Below are 26124 nucleotides of genomic sequence, written 5' to 3'. Positions count from 1 at the left end.
TGCTCACTCAGTGTGGAAGGTGGTAAGCACAACAGAAGATGGGCATGGAGTTTAAAGCAAAGAGTCAAAGTACATGGAGAAGGGGATAATCCCTTCTCATGGTGCCACGTTGGAAGAGGTTTGATAATGCCTTGCTGTAGTATACCCATGCATGAGAAACCACAGCCCGTTCCACAAAAGTGGACAGCACAAACATTTAATGTTACATGTGGCTCACAAGGCCACCAGATGCAGAAGTAGCAAGTGTCTTGGACTCTAGCTGGTGAATTTGTCATGACTTGAGGGAAGCAACATAAGCAGATTTTCACAACATAAATACAACCATACAGAGATGGATGAGGAATTCTTGAGCTCATGCTGTGTGAAACGCCTGACCCTGGTTCTGCCCCTTTTCTCATGCATGGGTATGCTGGTACTGGAACCTTAGGACTCACTGACAAAGCTGGATGTTTGAGGGCACCTCCCTACTTCCTTAAGCACCATCAGCAAGCAATGACCATCAATGCAGTCTCTAACTCACCACAGAAGAACATATGAGATATGAGAGGAAAGAAAACATTTCACAGTCAGATTCCTTCACATTCTGTATTTCTGCTAGGCAACAAAAATACTGTCATAAATGGTTGGCAGGAACATTACGAAAGTCTTTTTCTTTGACACTGAACAACGGTATTTTCTCACGATACAAGTTAGAATCAAGATCTGAACTGTGTCACTAGCAGAAAAGAGCTGTGTGGCACACAGGGAATGTGTGCCACCAGAGTCTTGTGCATGGCATTATAAGGAACACAAGCAGAAAGTATAAACATCTCAAGAGTGGCAGCAACAGATTTTGAGAATTTCACCTGAGCTAGGGATACTAAAAGTGAAAATTCCCAACAGTTTCCACTGCACAATACCTTCTACTTCAGACCCTTAATTTCTGAAAAAATAAGCAAACCTTACACAGGAAGCAGTAAATATTGTGCCTCGCAGAAAATTCATGGATACAATTACTTTTAAAATGCATTACTGTAAACCTTATTATTATTATGCTCATACATTGTGAACAGAATCATCTTACCTTTTTCTGATCTGGTGGAATTTTAATTGGTTTTCCAGTTTGGTCAGCTATCTCCAAACAAGGAATTATATCTGGATCAACATATTCTTCTGTAATTGTTTTGAAATGAAAAAAATTATTATATATTTAGAAAGCTGCAAGTAGAGTTTTCACTGTATGTCACAGAATTAATTCTACATATAACTTAAAAGGAATGTAACTTAAGAGACAGAAAATGTGTACATTGCAGAAAGTATGGAATTTTCAACAAACAGTCCTGCCATTTCACCCACCTTTTCTTCATGCTGATGTACAGTGAAGTAGAACACCTAAGGTACTATGGATTGTTAAAAACAAATACAAAGCTTCCCAGTCATGATCTGAAGCATCTGTGTTAATACTATGAGATGGTGATGGGACAGATTTTGTTCGTTTTGAAGATGTTCAGCAGTGAGGCATACCATACTATATCTGGGAGAATCTCCTTTACCACTGGAATAATGTGGCTGAAATGCCATGAAGTATTGTCTTACAGGGAGAGCAGTGCCCAAAGCCTCCTCCTATGTAGCATGGCATATGAACCAAGCTTAAACAATAATCAATGTAACTCAGAGCCCTGAAATACAACATTGTTGTGTCAAGTCTCCTCTAAGTGCATTCACTGTAATATTAAATACTGGAATAGGAGGATTGCAGCTTCAACATCACTCTGTATTCAAGGGAATTAACTGCAGATGGACATTCACCTTTCCACAGCTTTCAGACATCCACAAAGCAGTGCTGGACACCTCTCAACAGTTGGCAGATGTTCATGATGACCAGTTAAAAAGAAAATGCAGCCCTCACCATCTCCAGTTATAAAACTGACTGGTCATCAGTTCATCGGTCCCTTCCAGGTAACTTCCAAATAATGACAATTACCAGTCTGAGAATCATTTTTTTCTAAATAATTTACTATACACGTTTTTCATGTTTACTGTATTTAGCAGTTGGCAGAGTTTTTTTCAGCAAGCTATATCATCCCCAGGAAAAAAAAGTCATCAATAAACATGCTTACAGTAAACAAGCTCTACACGAAGACTACTGTCGCTAGTCTGGTCAGAATAAAACAGACGAACATTCATGGGTTCTGTTCAAGCAGCTTTATTACATGCAAACTCATCAGAAATGAGGCTTTGTAACTTCAACTTAAAGTTATAAACAGACTTGACTACCACACTCATGCATGTTAACACTGGCTGTTCTCTCAAAATGGCACAGCTGCCTGCAGTGCTGCATCTGGAAATGCTTCTTAAAGGTACATACACATGCTCTGATCTGCATTCTCCCTCTTTGAGAAATAGTCCTTATACGAAATGACACCATTCAATGACATGCAATTTACAGAAATGAACTTTGGACATGCAATTATACAGAACTAATTATTTGACATGCCATCATACAAAATTAGACACATATAAAACAATGTCTAAGTTGCTGTGCATTTTACTCTACGTCTGGAAATACGACCTGATCGTGTAACATAACAGTCAGAATTGGATCTAGCAACGGGGACAGTCTTCAAGGAATGTTCAACTATGGAGACATCTGGGACATCAACAGGAACGTGATACTGTGACATGTTCTTCGGTACAAACATTGTCTGGGTTGCTCTGAGATCTAGAGTCTGCATCACAGGTACGATGCTGCTATATCATTTCTGATACAGGAAGAAGATGTCTGTCGTTTCTCCTGTATTCTATACCCTCAGATTCCACTAAGTAGGATCTCGGCTCGGTACACATACCTCTCATTTGACCAATTCAATCAAAGCCTTTTGCCGATTGCATCCTCACTCTCCTTTTAACTGATGAAGAAATCTGCTCATTTTATCATAGCTGGACTTCTGAGAAGAACACTTCTTAAAAAATGGGCTTTGATTGCTCTGTTGTTTTTAGCATTAGGCACCAACAAACTTGAACTGACAGGCAAGGTTGTTCTGATTTGCCTAGATAGAAGTTTCTTAACAGGCGAGCCAAGTAGACTGGCACGGGGTATATTTCTGAGACTGAGTAAATTCAAAAAGATATCGGTAATATCACGCTTTGACCTCTCCAGTAATTGCTTTGCACTCTGTACTGCACATTCACAGCAAGGCCGTTTGACTGAGGATATTCAGGACTGCTAGTAACATGGATAAAGTTCCACTCTTTATCAAATCCCTGAAACAATTCACTGGTAAGCTGAGCATCACTGTCAGAAGTAACTTCATGTGGACTACCATGGACTAAGACATGACATTTTTATGTGGACTACCATGGACTGAGACATGACATTTCATCTTAGTAATAATAGCACTGGATGTTAGGTTAGGTAGCAAATCGATCTCAAACCAGTTCGAATAACAATCTACCAACACTAAGTAATGCTGACTGTTCCACTCAAATAAGTCAGTTGCTACTGTTGACAAAGGTAGTTCAGAAATTTGGCTTAGCTGAAGTGGCTCTTTTTGCAAATGCAGCTTATTACTGTTGCATACTGAAGAAGAAGAAAGCACTTTATCAATGTCTTTTCCTAGAGAAGGCCAAAATACTACTTTTGGTAGAATCAGAACCTGGGTGGTCACGATGTAAAATCTGAATATATTCATGCTGTAAGGAAGTAGGAGCAACAATTTTTGGACCTTTGAAAATGATACCATCTTCCATCAGCATCTCATCTCTGTATGGAAAGTAAGGTTGTACTTCTGGCAGTACACAGGATTACTTTGACGGCCATCATACATTGATGAAATGGTTCAGTTTTTTTCAAAATTTTATCAATCCTTGTATGATCTCTCAGCTCATCAAGTCTCATGGTAGAAAAATTATGTACTTCCATGGCATCAAAGTCAAAATTCTCTGCATCAAGCTTTTCCATGGTATTTCTAGGCGATCATGATAAGGTATCAGCCAGATAAAGAAGTTATCCTTTGTACAGACCATTTTGAAATTATACTTTTGCAATTTGAGCATCACTCTTTATAGTCTTGCTGGAGCTGAATGTATAAGCCTCTTTAAAATAGTGACCAGAGGTTGATGGTCAGTTTCTGTCTGGATTGGTTGGCCATAAATATAACCATGAAATTTCAAACTTGCAAACACAATTACCAAATGTTCCTTCTCAATTTGAGTATACTGCATCACAGTTTGGACAAGAGTTATAGATGCATAGGCAACAGGTCGGCCCTCTTAAAGAATAACTGCACCAAGACTGAACTTTGAAGCATCATAGGAAAGGACTACTGGTTTGTGGACATCATAGTATCTTAATGTAGGCAGGTTAGCAATTTGCTGCTTGAGGTTATCAAATCCTCTCTGGTGTTGTTCTAACCATGACCATGTAACACTTTTTCATGTCAGCTCTTTTAAAGGGGCTGATAACTCACTAAAGTCAAGGATAAATTTACCCAAATAGTTAACCATACCAAGAAAACAGTGTAAAGCTTGGACATCGTCTGGAGTTGGCATCTCAGGAATAGCTGCTTGATTGGAAGGATCTGGTCATAAGCCTGTACTGGTAAATAAATGACCTACATAAGTAACTTCTGGTAGTCTAAAGTTGCACTTCAGAGGGTGGAGCTTTAAATTCACTTCACACACTCCATCCAGAACTCTCCTGAGGCTTCTGGCATGCTCTGCTTCACCATTACCTCCAACCAGTAAATCATCAACTATTATTGTACAAAGGTAGCCTGAAATAATTTGCTCCATTGCACGCCAAAAGACTTCACTAGCAGAATTTATTCCAAAAGGCATCCCGAGGAATCTGCATCTACAAAATGGGGTACTGAATGTAGTCAGTAGTGAAGATTTGCAATCAAGAATTACTTGCTAAAATGAGCTCTTCGCATCTAAAACAGAAAAAAACAGTGGTATTTGGCAAGAGGGTTGCAATCTCCTCAACTGTACGCATAGGATGATGAGGTCTCTAATGCCTTTTTCAAATCTCTTGGGTCAATGCATATTCTGATCTCATCTGAATTTTTCTTATGAGCAGCTACCATGGAAAATACCCAGTGGGTTGGTACTCTGACTGGACAAATCACAGCTTGCTGCACCATTTTTGTCTAACTGGACCTTGACCTTGTCCTGCATGGCTACTGGAAGTCTTCTTGCTGGTCTGACCACTGGACTGACCTCTGAGTCTACTTTTGTGGAGTACACAACTGGAAGTTTGCCGAACACATCAGCATACTCTGAGAAAATAGCATCACTGAAGCTGGAATTGTGACGTGTGCTTACATGTTGTATTACTTTGGTAAAAGAAAACAGTTTCATTCTCAAACTGTCTCTGAGACCTAATGACAACTGCACAGGTCTTCAGACTACATAAAACTGCAAGCTGTAACTGTTCCCAGCCGAATAGCATGAAAGCACTACTGAGCCTTCGGTTTGAATGTCTTTACCTCCATAAGCAACAAGCTTTGCACAATTGCCCAAATTAAGTTGCTCACCAGCCCTCATGTTTGCAAATGTTTCTGCCGACATTACATTACAGTTTGAACCAGTGTCTACTTTGAGATCTGTGGGTCTACTTATTAATCAGGACAGTAGAAAATACTTCACTCTTTTCCAATAACTCTATTGCATTAACCTTTTCACTGACTACTTGTACACCATCTACATAGAAATTAGGGTTGCAGCTTTCTCTATGATCAACTTGCTTTTTTGAGTGACCTTTCTTAACTGAACAAGGCTTGCTTGATTTACAAAACTTTTGAAAATGGTTCCATTTTTTTACACTTGTGGCATTGCTGACCAAATGCTAAGCACTTCTCTCTTTTAGATTCATGGTTGGTTCCACAATTACGACAGTTAACAATAAGACTTGATTTGGATTTTGCTGACTCACCCTTATACTGTACTGAGCATGCCCTTTTTACTGAGCTAGTCTTGGAACTTGCTAGAAAGCCACAAGGTCTCCCAGTGGAACCCACAGGGGTTGCAACTGCCATGTGCTTAGGCCTGTTTCTGCTTGCCACATGTTGCACACGGTCTATGCTTGCTCTAGAAGCTGCTGAAACCATGCTCTTATCACTTGTAAGTATACTTGTGTGCCTTTCTTTGAGCTCACGGATTTGACAAATTTATTTGGCTTTGCTCAATGTTAAATCACTGTCACGAAGCAAAATATTTCTTACTGCAGCACTATTAACACCACACACAAGCTTGTCCTTTACCAACTCATCTTTCAAGTTACCATATCTGCACATTTTTGCTTTATTTCTCAAGTCAGCGATATAATGTGCAAGAGTTTCAGCTGGTTTTTCGTCTCTTGTATATAATAAGTGCCTCTCACATTTGTCTGGTGGTTGCACATTTCTCTAAATTTATGTTTCAAACACTCAGGGACTTCCCTGGATTCAGCCAGTACCACAATATGACTGTTTGCCCCCTCTCCTGCGTATATTTCTGGTGCATACACAAATGAACGCGCTCTTTCAATACCTTCTAACACAGCTATGTTAAGCAATATGAATGACCTTGTACGTGCATCTTTGTCAGAGAAAGCTGCTTGTATGAAAATACTGCATTCCTGCTCAAATATTCTCCAATTTTCTGCTATATTATGATCAAACACAAGTGGACTTGGTCTGTAAAACGCCTCTGCCATATCAACACACAGTAGTGAAGATGCTTGAAATCATGTATGAACATACACACAAATATATATGCCAGAACTTTATGCCAACACTTGTAAGCATGCCCAGTAGCACAACAGACTCTTTGAAATAACTGCACTTTGCAAAATAAATCTCTGTAGCACAAGAACACTCTGAAATCACTGTACTTTATGAAACCACTCCTTATCAGTGTAAGAAATACTTCGAAATTACTGTACTTTGCGAATAAATTGTACACTGCAGAAGAAGCTCAGAGTAAAAAACACTACGACATGAATGCATGTTGCAAATAAACTGTATACAGTACAAGAACCTTTCAAAATGGTTATACTTTGTGAAATAACAGTGTAAGAAAAATTCAAATGGCAGCAGGCACTCTGAGAATAAATGTACACAGCACAAGAAACTTTTCAAAATGGCTGCACTTTGCAATATAACTGTACTTTGCACAAGGCAAACCGTTTGAAATAATTGTACTGTAATAAAGCACACTCTGTACACACTGAGATACTTCAAACAACTCTAGTTATGCTTTGAATAGCTTCGGTCAATGCGAAATAGTAGTTTGTGCCCAAACACAGTCTTTTACTAAAAAACATGCAGTCACCTTTCTCTTTAAGCTTAATTTTCCCTTTTATTGTACTAGTTATGCCCATTTAATCTCTTATCATGCTCATTATACTTTTCTTGTGACCATTTTACTCTACACATGCTCGTTATGCAAACCAAAGGCAATTCTGAGCCCCACATGAATAGTTTTGCTAGCTTTATCAAATATTGTGGTTTTGAACATTTCGTTTAATTAATAATGCGTTTTGTGCCTTTCATGTGATTAATACATTTTTGTGTTACTTGTTTGATTACTTATGTGTTTTTGTGCATTATAAATGCGCCGTTTCATTTTATTTGCCAAATAAATCATTTGTGCAGTTTTCTTTACCTTTAGCTCGTTTTTGGCCCTTTTTCATTTGTCTGTGCTCCATTTCACTCAACCTGCTTAGTCTACCTTCACCTTCAACTCCGCACCTCATGGCTCGAAGTAGCAGCTCTTCTACTCCCGGTACTGATACCATGTTGCTTGTCTGGTCAGGATAATACAAACATTCATGGGTTCTGTTCAAACAGCTTTATTACACACTAACATCAGAAATGAAACTCTGTAACTTAAACTTATAAACAGACTGACTACCACACACACAAGTTAACACTGTGGCTGTGCTCTCAAAATGACACTGCTGCCTGCAACTGCTCGGTATTTATATGCATATGCTACATCTGGAAATGCTTCCTAAAGATACATACACACTCTCTGATGTACAAGTATCATCTGCAGTGTCTTTCGTGTCTGGCACAAAACCATCTTCTGTAAGCATTGTGCTACTTCACGTAAGACGACCTTGCCCTGCAATCTTCAAGACTTTTTAGTGAACAGTAGGTTCTTTGTTCTGGAAAAAAAGGCATCTTGCCCACCCCTAGCTGGAGAATCACTGACTAGTGGCCTTGAGGCAACAGATCACCCAAAAAGAATGCAGGAATACAGATGTAGCAAAATGAAAAAGCCTAAACATTTGCCAATCAATGAACCACTGGAAAGGCAGTATAAAGCCACAGTTATCCTGATGGTCCTGCAGAGCCAAGACTAAGCATGGTGAGGCAATGCATTATCAGCCCCTAGGCATACTGAGGAAAATAGCCAGATCATCTCTTAGATGTCCATCTAAGTCTCAGTAGGTGTCTTTTCAATGTCTATGGCAGACACCATTTGCCAGGAATTCAAATAAGGCATCTGACAACTATAGATTCTGAATGTGTGATGCCTCCAACACAGGATTTCCTTATATTTTGATCCTTTTTTTAGGACAAATCAAAGGCGAACACAAAAGTCCACCTGTAGTGCTACCACACAGAAAGGTATACAAGGCTAAGAGAAACCTGTCCTACTGTAGCCTGTTCTGATTAATAGCCTTCTTTCATTATTAGAAGTCATGAATATGCGGACTCATGACTCAGTGTTACCCACTGGTATCTCTCCAATGATCCTCAGGAGTGACCGTTAAAAGCAAAATGAATGAAACCTTCTTTTACAAAACTATCAGCTTCAGACAAACAAGTGTGGGTCAGATTTTCGCCTTTTTAGTTTCTCCAAATGTTTTGCGTTTCTAATACCATGACAGGAATGGACCCCATTCCTAAGTCAAAGTACGATTACAGTTCATGAAATTAGTATTGTTTCACTCTTTGATGTCAGCCAGAAGTGCTCTTTGCAGCACCCGCAAAGTGCCCAGTAATGACTCCTTCTGCAATTTGTATGTAGTTACGTGTACTGGTAGCATATTTAAATACGAATGTAGACTATTTTTTTAACAAGACCCATTGCTCCTACTACTATTGGAACTATATGGGCATCTTTCTTCCACATTGCTCTCGTTTCTGCTTGCAAATTCTGATATTTTATGACTGTCTCTCTCTCTCTCTTTACGCTCGACACTGTAGTCACTGGGTGTGGTGATTTCAATGATCAATGCTACTTTTGTTTCCTGGACCACTATATCTGCTTTTCTAGCATCTATCTTTTGAACTGTTGGTAATGGGTGATCCCATGTGATGTAGACTTCATAATTTTCTATGATGTTTTGTGGTTCATATTTCCAGTGTTTTTCAGCCACTTCAGTACTATAATGTTTGCACAAACACCAGTGCAACAGTCTCGCCCCATTATTATGTATTTCAGAATACAGTCCTTCTGCCATTAATATGTCACAACTACCAATGAGGTGTACAACTGTTTCCAGTTCTGTTTTACAAAACCTATATTTGTCCGTTTCTCTCACATGTTCAATGGACTTTCTCCCTGAAGGAGTATGGCAAGTATGATGAGGAGTCCATCTCATTAAGCCCCTCTACAGAAAATATTTCACTCATCCAAATCTGGAATCTGACAATAGAACAACCATGTCCCAAGACTCACACTCCATGTTCCTAAGCACCCTGAAGAATATTAGGGTCCAGCCTAACAATCTCATAGTGGGAGACTTCAACTACCCCTCCACTAACTGAGAAAACTACTCCTGTACCAATACACTTGCCCAAAGTTTCCGGGAATTCATTAATTCCAATGCCCTGGACCAGCTTGTTCTTACCCCCACTAAAGGTAGCAACATCCTTGTCCTGGTCATTATGAACATGGGCGACCGTTGCTCTACACATTAGTCAACTCCTCCCTGGTTAGATCAGACCACAAACTAATCACCTTGGAAATCTACATCCCTCCCACCTGCCCCGCAAAGGTAACCACCATGAAAAACTTCGCCAAAGCTAACTGGGCTCCTAAAAATAGAGGTGGCTAACTTCCAGGAACCCAAGCAAATGAAGAATAATTGCATGACCGCCGAATCATACACCAATGTACTATACGAACACGTACACAAATGCATGGATCTCGCCATACTCAAAAGAACCAAGATGCTCTCCTCCAAAAAAAGGAAGCCAATCTGGTGGTCCCCTCCAAAAAAAGGAAGCCAATCTGGTGGTCCCCTGTCATAAACAAACTCTACAACAGGAGGAGGAAACTGATGCAAATAAGGTGCAGTCCCAAGACTGTAAAAACTCTCTTATCAACTTCAACAAAAAGTTGATATCCCTCATCAAATCCTCTAAAGCTAGCTATGAAAACAGAATTGAAGCAAATAGTAAAGACAACCTCAAGGCCTCCTATAGTTATGTAAAGAATCTCTATGGCAATACCCAGACTTGTTCTGAGCTACTGCACAATGGTACCTCCTATACCAAGCCAACAAATATTGCCAATATACTGGCCAAAAGATTCAGTGCCAACTTTACTCCTCTCTCCCCCACCAAAGGACCAATCACAATACCAGTAGACTGTCAGGCATGCAGTATTGCTGCTGCACAGGTTAAAACAGCACTGTCCAAGGCCAAGAATACAGCTTCTATGGGACCTGACAATATCCCTGGCTATGTTCTACATGAACTACAGAGTGAACTGGCACCTCACCTGTGTGCCCTGTTCAATCACAGCCTCACCTCAAGCTTTGTTCTTAACGAATGGCGCACTGCTACAGTCATTCCTCTCCACAAAGGAGGAGCGACTACAGACACTGGGAACTATCGCCCCATTAGCCTGACGAGTCTGATATGCAAAGCTATGGAACACATCATCATGGACCTAATAAACAAGGATATAGGAAATCTCCAAATTCTGGATCCCACACAGGTTGGTTTTGTGAAGGGTAGATCATGCCTGTTCAACCTTGTCACCTTCTTTGGGTCAGTCACCCGAGCTGTGGATGACAGCAAGGTGGTTCATACAGCCTACCTTGATCTAGCCAAAGCTTTTGATACCATTCCCCACTCAGGAATCATAGAAAAACTCACTACGCTAGGCATCAACCCCTATATCACTAGGTGGGTTGCAAACTGGCTCACAGATAGAACTCACAGTGTGAAAGTAGCTGACTCCAAGTCAGACTGACAACCAGTCATGAGTAGAGTCCCACAGGGTTCGGTCCTAGGTCCTCGCCTGTTTGGCATCTACTTCTCTGAAGTCCAGGCCAACACGAAGGGACTCTGGCTCACAAAGTTCACAGACAATTGCAAGTTGGGAGCTATTATTAACTTTCAAGTGATGTTGACATCCTACAGAAAGGCCTCACTGAGACCAATGACTGGTGTCAGAACCATGGCCTTAAGCTCAATGCCAAAAAATGTGCCGTCACCCCCTTTAGGAAAAACCCGGTTCCCATGAAATTACCACATCGATGGTAGTCCACTGAACACAGAAAGCATTATAAGAGAACTGGGAGCACAGATTGACAGCAACCTCTCTTTTGACCACCACATTGCCACTGTGGTCAGAAAGTCCTATGTGGCATATCTTCATTACTAAGGATTTTGCATCCAGGAAGAAAGAGGTAATCGTCTCCCTCTACTCTTCCCTCATTAGTCCAATCGAGTACAATGCCCCATTTGGCATGTACCTCACTAGACACCTGCAACAACTGGAGAGGCCACAAAAGTACCTCACAAAGAGGATCTTAGGCCTTAAACAATTGTGCTATATAGACAGACTCAAAAAACTCCAACTATTCTGTCTCATATCGCCTACTTAGAGGTGATCTCTGCTTGACTTGCAAAACCATGTTTGATCCAGCTCTGTAAGAAATGCTAGATTTAAAGAAATCCCAATCCCTCCACACCTCACACTCTAGAGACCTCAACCTCATTACCACAATCAACAGAACAAGCTGGAGGGACAGGTTCATAACCCAGAGACTGCCCATGATATGGAGTAGACTTCCCATACATGTCAAACAGAGCACCTCACCGGCCCTCTTCAAGAAAAATCTTGATGAGTGGATGGGAAATAGAAATTTTTTTACCCCGGGTGTCACTCCAGTGGCTCTACTCAACAGAGGCAATGAGAACTAATAGAAAATTCACCCCTGGTATCACTCCAGTGGCTCTACTCGACAAAGGCACTGGGAACTAAGGTTGGGTGGCACGATGCCAGGGTAATCCTATGGGCTAGGCTTACAAATGTTCCAGGGCCATTAGCCTAGTACACACCTATGAACACCAAAGTAGGATATACAGTAGATCTCATATCTGTAAGAAAAACTGAGAGACATTTAGATATTTTGCTAATGGATAAACAAAGTATCCCTAACCTTGTCTTGAGGCTGAAACACTTGGTGTCACATAACATCTGTGTGATAGTCCCAGAGCTAAACTGAGTGGAACGGTAAAGTATAATTTTTCATAGATAACTGCTGTGCCGAGGTCTTCAAAACCCTTTAGCATAGCACTACAAAGGAGTAATAGTTATTCTAGAAAGTATGAAACAAGCAGGCATTCATCCAGTAAGCGGAAACGTGAAGGACCTTTGACCTATGCAGGCTTATGCCATGAGAAGATCTGTGATGCAACCTTTTGCAGTGTATTAGTGTTGAAATTTTCTCACCTGATATCCCATGCTGAGCACATTTCTGAACTAAACTTCTTTCCCACATTCCGAGGCATGCATGCCTCTTGTTGGTGCACAATGAAAAGTTACACAGGCCAGGAGGGTGCTGCCATTCCCTGCATCACTAAATGCAGCCCCATTCCACTATGTAAGCACAACCTACAAGACAAGAAATGAAAACACACAAGAATAATGATTGTATACTTGCGCATCATAGAAAGAAAATGATCTACACCCACAGGATGGAGTGTCATTCAGAGACTAAGCTAGGCGAGTGGGTAAAACCCACCGTGTTGAACATCTCCTCCACACTCACTGTGGATGTGCAAGAGCTGTAAATAAAGGTTATACAGCCCTGATTAAGGAAAAACTACAGAGGACCCAACAGTAACTGGCTGGTACCCTGAGTGTACTCCCCAAACAAGGACTCTGAACCCCTGTGTAACTGTACTGTTTCTACAACTGTTTAAAAACTCATTAATGTAAATACATCCTGCCTCCTGTTTTATGGTTACTTGCACATACCAAGAGTTGTTAATATAATCGCTACCTTTCTGCTCCTGACTGCCCTTCTAATCTCTTCAACTCCCACTAATGCAAATATTTAGCTGGACACTGCAGTTTCTAGCCCCTCCACCATATTAAACTAAAAGCCCAAATTGGGAATGCTAAGTAGCTAAACCAAAAAGTGTCAGATTTAACTTTCTAAAACAGTCAGACCTCTAAATCACCAACCTGACTGTTTCTAGAGCGTATTTGCTTGGAAAAGCATCCATGGTTCATCCCGCTCCGTTCGCCCTGTGGGCTCACTCTGCTCACCTACCCCACCCCAATTCAATTTGGTTGATACCCATAGACCACTCCTCCAAATTACCACAAGCCACTTCCCAACACCCCTATTACCCTATCAAACACCACTACCCTATCAGCCCTCATAACAGGTCTACTATAAACCTATCCACAGCATCTAATTACTCTATCAGCTCTCCCTTACTCGATTAACCATGTACCCATTACCAGTCAAATCCATTCTAAGACTTCTTCCCTATGCAATCTCAATATCTACCTACTCTTCCTGTCAACCTTAACCAACTATCATGTCCATCTTCACCACAACATTAACCCCCACAAACAGACCTCATCCACAACTAGTATTTTAGCCCCACTAAAACATTCTATTTACTCCACTCCTCTTCCAACCCTTCCACACTGATCACCAACATAAATTGCTTCCAACAAATAGCAAGTCCCACTCCTATCGAATACATACTAAAATCATCATAAAACTCAAGCTCTACCAATCCATACTTAAACTCACAAGTTGTGGGGACATGCACCCCAACCCAGGTCCAGCCACAACATGCACCCCAAACCTCAATCAAATCTATTCCCTACTCCATAGGCAAAAAACGTCTCTACTCATTCTTAACCTAAATATGAGAAGTATCCTTAATAAGGTCCATGACCTACATGCCATACTAGTTCTATATAAACCAGACATTCTCCTACTGATTGAGATCTGGCTAAAGCCTGAAATCCACAATAACAAAATTACAGCTCCTGGGTATAGTATCTACCACAAGGACAGAGTAAGAAAAAGGAGTGGGGGTAGTTATAATGTACAAGAACCACTTTATCCTTGAACAATGTGGTACTACCATCCCAGACAGCAATAATGCTGAACTCATTCTTGTCAAGTTTAAATTGAACCCCAAAAAACATTAATATCATAGGAGGCTACATCAATCACCCCCTGGAAACAATATTACAATTATGGAAAACCTACTAGAATGGGTCACAAACTCCCTACCTCAAGAAAGCATTATATTAGGTGACTTTAACATAGATTGATTCAGCTGTTCTAGCCAAAATCCAGTCACCCACATTAACCTCCAAGGGTTTACCCAAGTCATTACATCCCCTACCAGAAATGACAACAGACCCAAACACCAGTCCATACTGGACTGGATACTTGCAACTCACCCATCCCTTGCAGCCCAAGCTGGACATCTTCCAGACATTCTCAGTGACCACCAACCATCATACCTACTAAAAAACAAAACTCCACATATAAGCCAAGTAACTCAAAGAAGTCAGGAACAAAAAGAACATTAACCACAGTGCCTTTAACAATGACCTAAAAAGTTGTAACTGGACCCCTTTAAAACAGCTACCACTAGATGATGCAGTGCAACACTAATTCAACCTTTCTAAACATAGTGAACTAGCATGTCCCCCCCCGAACTACTAGAATAAAAGCTACATATGCCCACTGGCTAACTAAACCCACCAAAACTATTCTCAAAGAAAGGAACAATGCATGGGATCAATATCACAAAAACACAACCCAAATAGCAAAACAAAAATACTTAGAACTGCGCAAGTCCAAGAAACTCATCAAAATAGACAAAATCTCCTATTACCAAAATCTACAAGAAAAACATATCAAAACCCCCCCCCCAAATAATTCTGGGCTGCAGTCAACTCTGTACTGCAGCCTGGGAAAAATACTAGCCTCACACCCAAAACCGGAAACAACCTTGTTAACATCCCCACACTGTTTAACAAATACTTTACTGAGGCAATCCAGGCCCTAGCTAATAACCAAATTAACTCCACTCACCTAACCCCCAACAGACACACCAACCATAATGGAAACACAAGCTAGCAACTCCCACTTTAGCTTTCAGCCAGTATCCATCAAAACCATCCTAAAACTCCTCCAAAAACTCAAACCCACCACCCTGGCTGTGGACAACCTACCTGCAAAATACCTCCAAATAGCAGCAACAGCCATAGCCTATCCTGTGGCTATTCTCATTAACAGGTCTATTACAGAGTGCAAAGTATCCCAACTATAGAAAACCTCCAATATAATAAAGCTACACAAAGGAGACAACTCTTTTGAACTCTGTCGTCCCATTGCTATCTTACCACCCATATCTAAAATCCTAGAAAGGGTCACACACACTCAACTTATGAACTACATCCTAAAATACAAACTATCTAAAAACCAGTATGGCTTCAGACCCTTCCACAGCACTTGTATCATTCACTAACACTATTAATTACCATAGAAATCACAGACAGCTAGTCTCAGCCATATGTTAAGACTTATCTAAAAGCTCACTCTCTACCCTAAAGCTCAGTGACTCCTCCATCTCGTGGTTTAAGAGCCATCTATCAGGTCGGCATCAGGCAGTAAAATGGCAAAATCAACTATCCCCCCTACTACCAGTATCCTTAGGAGTCCCCCAAGGGTCCATCCTAGGCCCAATGCTCTTCACTCTATTCACCAATCAACTCCCATCCTCCATCCCAGGGCCTCAGTTATTCAATATGCAGATGATACCACTATCATATGTGCAGTCCCCACTGTAGAACTCATTCACTCACTAACACAAAAGACTTTCTCCCTAGCTGAAACATGGTTTACTAACCATCAGTTTATTCTTAACCCAAACAAAACAAAACTATTACTCTTCTTTTCATAACCCCCCCCCCCCCAGCAGACAACTTCATAATCACCTCTGATAGCAAAACTGTAGTCACCTCAACTACCCACACCAAACTTTTAGGCATTGAAATAGACAACCTAAGATTCAACCTGCACACCGCCCAAACTATCAAGAAAGCCCACAAAAAACTAGGCCTGCTCTATCCTATAACAAACATTTTTTCTCTCAAACCAAGCTAGAACCACAATAGCCAGGACACATCTGTTGTCCATCCTCCTCTACGCATCCCCAGTACTAACCAACCTTCATAAATCTGACCTAAACAAGCTAGAATCCTGCTACAATAAGATAGCTAGATTTGCTACAGAATCTATATATAGAACACATCACTGCACCACCCTCAAAAAACTGAACTGGTTAGAACTCCCTCTACTACTTCAACTCAATCAACTGTCACTAGCACATAAGCTATATTCCTACCCAGACAACCTCCCAGCCCTCCAACATTTTATACAACCTCACATCACAACTAGGACTTTGAGATCTAGCACCCTTAATCTTCTAGAAGTCACCAAATATAAAAACGAAGCAGGGAAATCTCTATTTGGCTACTACATCTCCAAACTCTGGAACTCTCTACCAGCCACCCTCACATCCAATACCTCCACTACACAATTTAAAAAAATCCTAAAAACCTACCTTTCCAACAACTGACTATGCTCCTGTAACACCCCTGGGTAAAGATACAAGCAACAACTTTTGCCACCAAGTTTCTAATTCTAATGCGACCTTTTGAAAGTATGGTTGTGAAATATTGCAACTATAAATGCTAAAGAAATGCATGCTCTGAACTTGTAAATCTACTATGTACAAAATGTACTAAGAAGTGTGACAACATAGTACTGTATATACCTACTAGTCTTAATATGCCTGTATTGTATGTTACTGCATTGTAAGTAAAATGGAGCTTTTCTCCCTAGGCCTCTGCTGAAAATGGACATGTCTCCAGCCGGACTTTCCCGGTCAACAAATGCAAAATAAATAAATTAGCTGATATGGCAAGTACATATCAAAGTGTCTTAAGAGGTCTTCTACGTCTAGATAGCTGTTGGGAAGAACTCCAAGAAAACAAAAAAACAGCAGGCTTCACAATGCTGCACAACTTTTAATAAAACAAAGCTTTCGAATTAAAAAATCCTTCCTCAGTGTTACAAAAGATAGAAGCACAATGCATTCAATATATACAGTTCAATTAAATTCAAATTAAAACACATGACACAACCCTACCTATCAAAACTGTAAAGCAATTAAAACTAATCAGCATTACTCAACGTTTAAACTAATACACCACTACTCACGTGTATAGCAAAATACAAGATGTGCAACTATATATAAGAAACAGTAATAAAATTAATGAATTTCTTTAATCACATTAAAATCATATTTGACATGTTGTTGGTTTTAAAATAGGTTTGAGGGCAGCCTGTTTATTAAGACCAGGATGTACATCTGCCTGCAGGCATAATATCCATTCATATTCCTTAATATCCAACCTCTAATTAGTATCACCACGTCTGATACTCGGATGGGTCTGTTTCTACAACTCTAAATAAAGTGCGTGTACTATCATGTATCCTGTATGTGTTGCGTTAAAGAATTCATTTCCACTTTTCTACATATCTCTAATCTATGTTCCAGAATTCTGTCTCTCATTCTACAACTAGACTTACCCACATAAAACCTTGGGCATTGACAACAAGTAGCTAAGTAAACAACTAAAGCAGTATTGCAAGTAGCACTAACATTGAAGCTATATTCCTTTTGGTTAGCCAGACTGTGTAAACACACTGGATGTACAAATATCCCCACAACATGAACAGTTGTGGCATGGAAAGGTTCCCTTCTTATTAAAAGTATGATACTTCTTTCTATTCAAAGCAAAATCCTTATAACACAAACGCTGCTTCAAGTTGCTACAATTCCTATATGTGAAACAGAGTCTCTCACATAACCACTTCTCATGCCCTGGTATAACTTTAAACAAATCCCAATTTTGTTTAATAATTTTTTCTACTGGGTAACTAGCTCTACTATAGGTCATTAAATACCTTAAGGGTTGTGGTTCATGTTTTAATACATTACGTGGATTCCTCACCTCCCAATCGGAAAAATACCCAGGGTTTTATGTGGGTAAGTCTAGTAGAAGAATGAGAGAGAGAATTGTAGAACATAGCTCAGAGATACGCGGTGATGTTAATAGGCTGGATATTAAGCAATATGAATGGATATTATGCATGCAGGCAGATGCACATCCTTGTCTTAATAAACAGGTTACCCTCAAACCTACTGTAAAACAAAAACAACATGTCAAATGATTTTAATGTGATTAAAGAAATTCATTAATTTTATTACTATTTCTTATATACAGTTGTACATCTTGTATTTTGCTATACACATGAGTAGTGGCGTATTAGTTTAAATGTTGAGTAATGCCGATTAGTTTTAATTATTTTACACTTTTGATAGGTAGGATTGTGTCTTATTTTAATTTGAATTTAACTGAACTGTATATATTGAATGCATTGCGCTTCTATCTTTTGTAACACTGAGGAAGGATTTTTTAATCCGAAAGCTTTGTTTTATTAAAGTTGTTCAGCATTGTGAAGCCTGCTGTTTTTTGCTTTCTTTGGGAAGAGTTTGCTCGCTTCACTTTGCCACGTTTTGTGTGTTCTTTTGTGTGCAAAACTCCAAGAAACCAGAGGAAGGCCTAAAGGCAAGGCCTCAGAAGGCTGGGTCCTGAAGTACAGGGGTGGAAGAGGAAACATGACATCAGGAATCCAAGTTTAATCCAGGAATTAATACTTGGTGATGGTATGAAGTGAGAACCAACTACCTACAGAACAATTTCCTGGGATGGAAAAATTTCTGAGGCCAAGCACTTGAACCAACAATCCCTATGTTAGAGGACTTTGACAGCAAAATTTTCTATTTGGCGGATTGCTGCAGAAAAGTAAAAAAGATAATACAGTTACTAATCCATTAGGTTCATAGCAGGTTACTAGGTCAATGGCCCTAGGGCCTTTACAATCCTAGATGTGTAGAAAACCGGTGTACCATAACTAACCGTAGTTAGATGGCTGTTAGCACAGTGATTCTGTGATCAGCACCAAATGCCTCTGTCCATGAGGGACATAGGTGCCACCCCTGGGGTGAATTTACAGTCCCCCATCTAATTGTCAAGGATGAGTTTAAAATAAGGTCATTGAGCAGCTTTGATTGATGTGAAATAGGAGCTTATTCCAGAGGAGCAGCAATCTCTGGGACATGCATCTGTCCCTCCAATATGTTCCTTTAGTGTCACGGGCTAGGTCGAGATCCCTGGAGTGAGTGACTCTTGTCCCATTTGATTTGCGGATGTACAGCATTCCCATTAGGGCAGGGTCAGAGACTGCTCTGTAGGCTAGGCATAGGTCGCCTCTCAGCAACCTGTATGACACAAAGTACTGTGAGAGAGCTTTCAGTCTTTTCATGTAGGTCATGCTTTGGAGGCCCTGGATTCTCTTGGATAGAAACCTCTGTGGTATCTCCAGTTGCTGCAGGTATCTGGTGAGGTACACACAGAAGGGAGCATTGTACTCAATTAGTGGTCTGATAGGGGTCGAGTTACAGCAGCGTTATAATCTCCTTAGCCTTGGATGCGATGCCCTTATTTATGAGATGCACAATGTAGAAGGCTTTCCTCACCACTATGAATACATGGTGATCAAAGTTTACTTTGCCATCAACCTTTGTTCCCAAGTCTCTCACCACTTGGTTTGAGCTTAGCAGGTTGCTATCTATATCATAATTAGCAGGGGCTACTTCTTTGCCAAAAGGAATTAGGAAGCATTTTTTTTTTACGTTTAGCTTTAGTCTGTGACTTTGGCACCAATCATTTGTCTGCATCATCTCCTTCTGTAATATGTTAACATTGTTAGGGGACTCCATGTTTGCATCCAGTTTACAGTCATCTGCAAACTTGGTAAGCCATGGGCCATCTACTTTTGCCTGGACTTCAGAGAAATATATTTCAAACAGTAGAGGGCCCAGCACAGATCCTTGTGATACCCCAATGGTAACCAATCTGCTAGTGGAGGCAGAATCTCCAAGTCTGACAGTGTGTGTTCTGTCTGTGAGCCAAGTGGCTACATCTAGTGACGTATGGGTTAATCCCCAGATGGGAAGAGTTTCTCAAAGATCCCTGGATAGGAGATTGTGTCAAAGCCTTGGCTAAAATCAAGATAGGTGATAGGTACTGCTTTGCCCTTATCCAGGGGCTTTAGTGACATTCTTAAATTAGTCCACCAGGTTTAATAAGTAAGATCTACCCTTGATGAAACCAAACTGGGTCAGGTCAAGAGTTTGAAGGTCACCTATATGCTTGTTAAGGTCCATGATGACTGACTTCAATAACTGGCCTAGCTTCTGGTGTCACTCCAGAGGGATCCAGCATCTGTCAGCCTGGGAAGACATGGTCAAAAGACCATACTGCTTTGCCAAAGATGCCCTTCATCTGTCTCAGCAGGACTTTCGTAAACTGGCAAAGACTTGTGTCCCCCATAGTGCAATTTTAGTCAATGTCAAAATAACAAAATGTTCGATGTTAAGAAATCCACTACAGACAAACTCAAGGTCATGCTGCTTAATGCCAGCAGCCTAAGCAGTAAACTGCCCTCCCTGGAAGCACTCCTCATCTTGGAAGATGCTTATTGTCTGTGCAGTCACCGAGACTTGGTTCAAGGCCGCAGAGAGCACCCAAGCCATACAAAGCTACAATGGTAAAACTTAGGTTGGTACTGAATGATTAAAGGTCTGAAGGGCCCACTTTCCAGGGATTCTACTCCCACAAAGAAAACAATGTGAAAGAACTGGTTTAAAGACAAGTCTGAAAAAAAAATCACATTACATAGGAATTGGGGGCTGTTTACATAAGCTACCCAATCCCTTTAGATAGGGCTCACTACATATAAAAGACTACTGCTGAGAAATCCTGTGAGTATTGAAGGTGGCTAAGATGATGGTTCAAACAGGGGACAGGCAAGTCTTCTTAAGGATGGCGGTGGAGAGAGACAGAGAGATGTTAAGGAGGGGGAGAGAGATGTATGTTCTTCAAACGCAAAAAAATGTAGAATAACTTTAAAAGCTACATAACCAACTTGGAACAGATGCAATTCTACTCTACCTAGGTTGCCATGTGCAGAAATGTCAAAAGTATTCACCCTAGCCATGAAATGAGCGAGTTTAGAGTAATAACAGTGTCTGAGATTAGACTGAGAGCGGCATAATCCACCTCTTTAAAAAGAAGAAGGATCTTCCACTTGGAAGTAATCTTTTAACACTTACAAAACTTCACAATAGCCTCATTCTCAAAATATCTAGCCTGATGGTTTGGCAGAACTAAATGAAGAGCTAGGATCTGATCAAGTGCATAAGTCTTCCTAATGATGAAAATATTCTCTGCCTGTACTAGGATTTTCTCCTACATTGCCAGAGACCTGAAAGCCTGAAAGCACATATTCATGACTACCATCTTTCAAAAAGGAAGGGCCTTGGTATTTCTTCTCCTCTGGATTTTGTGATGAGGTATGGAATCATGGGAAGACTGCAAAGGTACACAGGAATATTCCTTACCAATTATGTAAGGATATGTTTGCCATCAACTCCTCTCCCTGCTGACCAGATCAAAACTATGGGGGAATAACATCTGGCGTGGTGAATACGTCAGTCTCTAGGGCGGCACACCCTCCTAACATTTTGACAAGATAGGAATCCAAAATCCTAAGTTCCAGGAATAGACTACAGCAGTGTCTCAGAGAAGCCACCGCCATACTCTCTTCCCCAGCAGTTGAACAGGTGTTAAGCTGATCCCCTGACTTTCGGCTAACTGCTTCTTGATACAAGGAATATGACAGCATGCTATGTTGTTTGCTCATGTACAATACCAAGTCTAATCACAGCAGAATATATTTTAGTCTCAAGTCTCAACTCTACTGCCACAGTATTTGAGATGAGAAATGATGTCTACAGTCCTAAATGATTTATACAAAGTTCCCACTGCTAGGGTTCCACAATCCCTGATGAGGATAACACTCCAAACCACTAGCAAAGTGCAAATTATCAGGACCTGCTACAGGTTCTGCTGCACAAGAAAAGACAACAGTAACAGTAAAGGGAATCACCCACCTCTGCAAAGTCTAATGGCAAGGGTCTGACACTACAAAAAGGATTCTGAAGACAATGTCTTTGCAGTTACTATGATCTGAAAGTTAGCTGCTCCACTTATATTCTCAGCAGTGAAAACAGAACAGTAAATATTACCTTCACCATATCACATAAGAGATGCAGTATATTCCATGACTGGACCATCTACCATGGCTTCATCTATTTATTATTTATTTATTTATCATTTGTTTACTGGAAAAGTGTGACTTGGAGCAAAGCCAATTTTCAGCAGAGACCGAGGGAGAAATGCTCCAGATGTACGTCTTTGTAACGTGGGAGGAAACCAGAGCGCCCGGTTGAAACCCACACGGATGCAGGGAGGGCATGCAGACTCCACACAGAATGCACCCCAGCCGAGAATTGAACCAGAGAACCTCTTGCTGTGAGACAACACTACCGTGCACCACTGCGCCGTCCACCAGGATATCAAAGCTATTCCTTCCTGGGAGTTCAACATGAACAACATCCATTTCTACCACAGAAGGGGAATCTTTTGAGTCTGGCTCAGAGAGGACTTCTCTAAATTTATGGAGATCTCCATGGTCTATCATTGTGGGAGTGCCACAGCCAAGGAAAGCCATAACAACATCCATAAAAAGGGCCACCAGGAGCTAGCTAACCAGGCAAAGGAATGCATGAATCTCCTTGTCCTTGCAAGTCCTCTGTCACCATACTTAGCACCCTGATGAACAATCTGGGTTAAGAAGACATCAAATGCAACTGGTTGTTGAAACTGGTGCCCAGCCAGTGGGAGATTAATGAATCTCTTCTACAGAGCTCAGACAATGATGCGCCCGTAGGCATCTACCATAGCAACACCATCCAGACACCTTGCTCCAGAAAGGGTATGACCTCTTGAAAACCTGGGGACAGCTGAAAGCGCTTAACGTGGAAAGAAATAAACCTGTTTTTACAATTTATTCAAGTAGCAGTGGATTTTATACAACAGTCGAAGCAGTGGTGAATTATATCTAACAGTCGAGGTCTTGGTTTTGCACTTTTAGTGGGGTTCTATTCTCCTCCACCTTACAGTTCTAGTGTTATTTTCAAGTGACTTCACACCTCTTGAAAACCACCATCAGCAATATGATGCACTGGGTGTCTTCGCTGAAGCTACTGATGTCCAAGAAAGGCAGTAGGAGCAGGCTACATAGCTCCCTTTATGGAAGACATTCCTGGGCTGTTCCAAAAGGTCTGCAGAGACAATAATATGCTTGTAACTATGTTAGCAGCATAGTAGAAGTGGGGAGCTCAGGGAACTAAGCTCTACTTCAGTGAATGTCATCACAATGTGTGCTTGCTGGCTGAATGAACTCATAATTGCCCTCTATTCAATTGCAGCATTAATGTGTGTGCAAGCAGAATCGACAAAGACATTACAAGCACGTAAAAACTTGGGAAAGACGCTACCTATCCAAGTTTGCCAAGGCTAGCAATTTAGGCAAACATATATGAAAACTATAAAGTTGGTACTAATGAACTATCACAGAAAACTGAACATCATGTGCTGTACATTCTCTTAGTTTGCATCTCACAGTAGTCTGAATACATACCTCAAGGAAGTTTCAGATAACATACTTAAGCTTAAGAGCTTAGAAGTTTCTTCAGTGTAAATGGACTATGAAAAAAAGCGGCTCTGTCAGAGGCTATGCATGCTTCTATCACTAAAAGTGTGAACTCAGCAAGTTGTAAAATAGCCAGAATAATCTGTGTTGTAAGAAATGGTGAAATAAGGGATGAGATTTTAAAACGAACAGAGCAAACCTTACCAAAAACTAAGGCTGTGTGCAGAGAAAGGGATTTTTTTCACTGCAAGTTAAAATGATTAACTGTGGAAAAGAATGTGTGTCAAACAGCATAAGAAAAGACACAATGTCAATATAGTTGTAACAGCAATGGATCTGAAAAAGAAAGACAGGTGGCTATGTACTGTAGCAAAAAGAGGATCCAAGCAGGAAGAGAGTACTACAGTGTACTGTAAGAAACGGAAAAGATCCAAGACAGAGAACTGACAAGTGAATGCATAGTTTTAAAGTAAGGCTACCAGTAAGTGTGGTTATAAGAATAAGAGGATGCACTGCCCAGTCAGAATTTGATAAATACTGCAAAGTGTTAGCAAGAAATGGACATTCTGCAAAGATGTGTAAAGGCAAAAGCAAGCGTGTTCAAAAGAATCTGCATGCTTTTGAACATTGCCACGAAAAGTAGTTGTTTATCAACATTGTTGAAATGAAAAGAGTTGATATAGTGAAATCAGAAACACCAAGACTTGAATGCATGGACACCTGTTGGGAAGACATACGTTTAGCAAGTATTTAAGTTACAGACAGGTGTAAATGCAGCATCTTGTGAGAAAACATATTAAACAATCTAAATGAAAAAATACTGAAAAAAAGAGTTGCATATATGTTATCTATTCCAGCAACTGGCTGACAGCTTTTGGTATGAAAATGCTGATGTAATTTTAAAATAAAAAGTACATTTTTTCAGATTTATTCTAATGCTACAGATCATTTAGCTTGTGAGAGGATAGGAAGGTAAGAATGGCAAAATTAATTCACACAGTGAAACCAAACATTACATGGTAGTGTTCTTCTGCTCAGCAGAATTTGAATGACAGTGCTGGAAGAAGCTTTACACCGCTGTTTGTATACAGCATCAGCTCTAAGGTTTTGAGAAACTATGTTGTTGTGTCTTTTGGCTTTTCCCGGTTAGGGGTCGCTACAGCGGAACTCCGGTCCGCTAATGATTGGTAGTTGATTTTTACGTGCCGAGTTACCAGCCCTGATGCACAACCTTCAACAAAGGTACGCCCATTCACGCATGTCTCCACGCAGAAGACGCTCTAGCTGGGAATCGAACCGGACAGCGTCTTACTGTGAGGTGACAACGCTACCACAGCACCACCACAGCGTATGTATACAGTTAATATGTTGTTTATTAACTGGGTAAAGGGGGAATCATACGTTTTAACAGAAGATTGGGCTCAACAATATTACAGAAAAATACATAAAGTGATAAAGAATAAAGATAAAGATAAAGAATATGAAGGCCAGGTTTGTAGCAAAAAGACAAAGAATATACATTAAAGAAAATATAATCTTTATTATGGCATAATTTGATTTATTGATTTGTAATACAAATGGACAAAAAAAAAAAAAAAAAAAAAACAAAATAAGGTACTGAGCTATATTTACAATTGTCATGTACAAGTCATGATGTTACAGGGAACACACCTAAATCATAGAGAACATACAACTTTTGTTAAGAAAACTGAAAAGCAGTGTTCCTATACTAGAATGTAAGGAGATCAGATGAAAGTGGACTTGATATTAATTTAAAAAGGGTACGAGGAAAAAAGACAGAGGAAGGTCAGGCAGGGAAGACCTATAGTGCTGAAAGGTTGTTGGCTGGATGCAAGAACTAAACTGGCCACACTATATTCAGTAGAGAGTCTATTATCCAAACGTCAATTATCAGAACAGTCAGTTATCAGAACCAGCCTTCCAAAGCTTTTGGGTGGGAAAAATAATAAAGTCTGAAAATGTAAACATTATATGTACTGGCCTGAGGATGTTTTTTGAGCTTGTAGCCAAGCTCGTGTGTGAAAAAATATTCGTTATTGTCCATTGGAATCACTGAACAAGAATTTAGAAGTTTTTTTACCCAATTCAATTATATGTTTGATTATCCAAACAAATTATCAGAACTACCCTAGGTCCCAATTAGTTCAGAC

General features: G+C 40.3%; 1 protein-coding gene across 8 annotated transcripts in view; it reads right to left on the bottom strand.

The window, feature by feature from the left end:
- NUB1 (negative regulator of ubiquitin like proteins 1) overlaps window positions 1-26124 on the bottom strand; it is a gene marked incomplete in the record, with an annotated part of 1333835 nt that overhangs the window by 809553 nt on the left and 498158 nt on the right. For all 8 annotated transcript variants that reach the window (XM_044066898.1, XM_044066904.1, XM_044066897.1 and 5 more), the window contains 1 exon segment: window positions 1064-1152. In XM_044066898.1, the coding sequence (XP_043922833.1) occupies window positions 1064-1152 (89 nt within the window).

Source organism: Protopterus annectens, chromosome 3.part1 (genome assembly GCF_019279795.1).
Source record: "Protopterus annectens isolate FY-2018-M chromosome 3.part1, PAN1.0, whole genome shotgun sequence".
Taxonomy (NCBI): domain Eukaryota; kingdom Metazoa; phylum Chordata; order Ceratodontiformes; family Protopteridae; genus Protopterus; species Protopterus annectens.
This window is presented reverse-complemented; position numbering and strand designations above follow the sequence as displayed.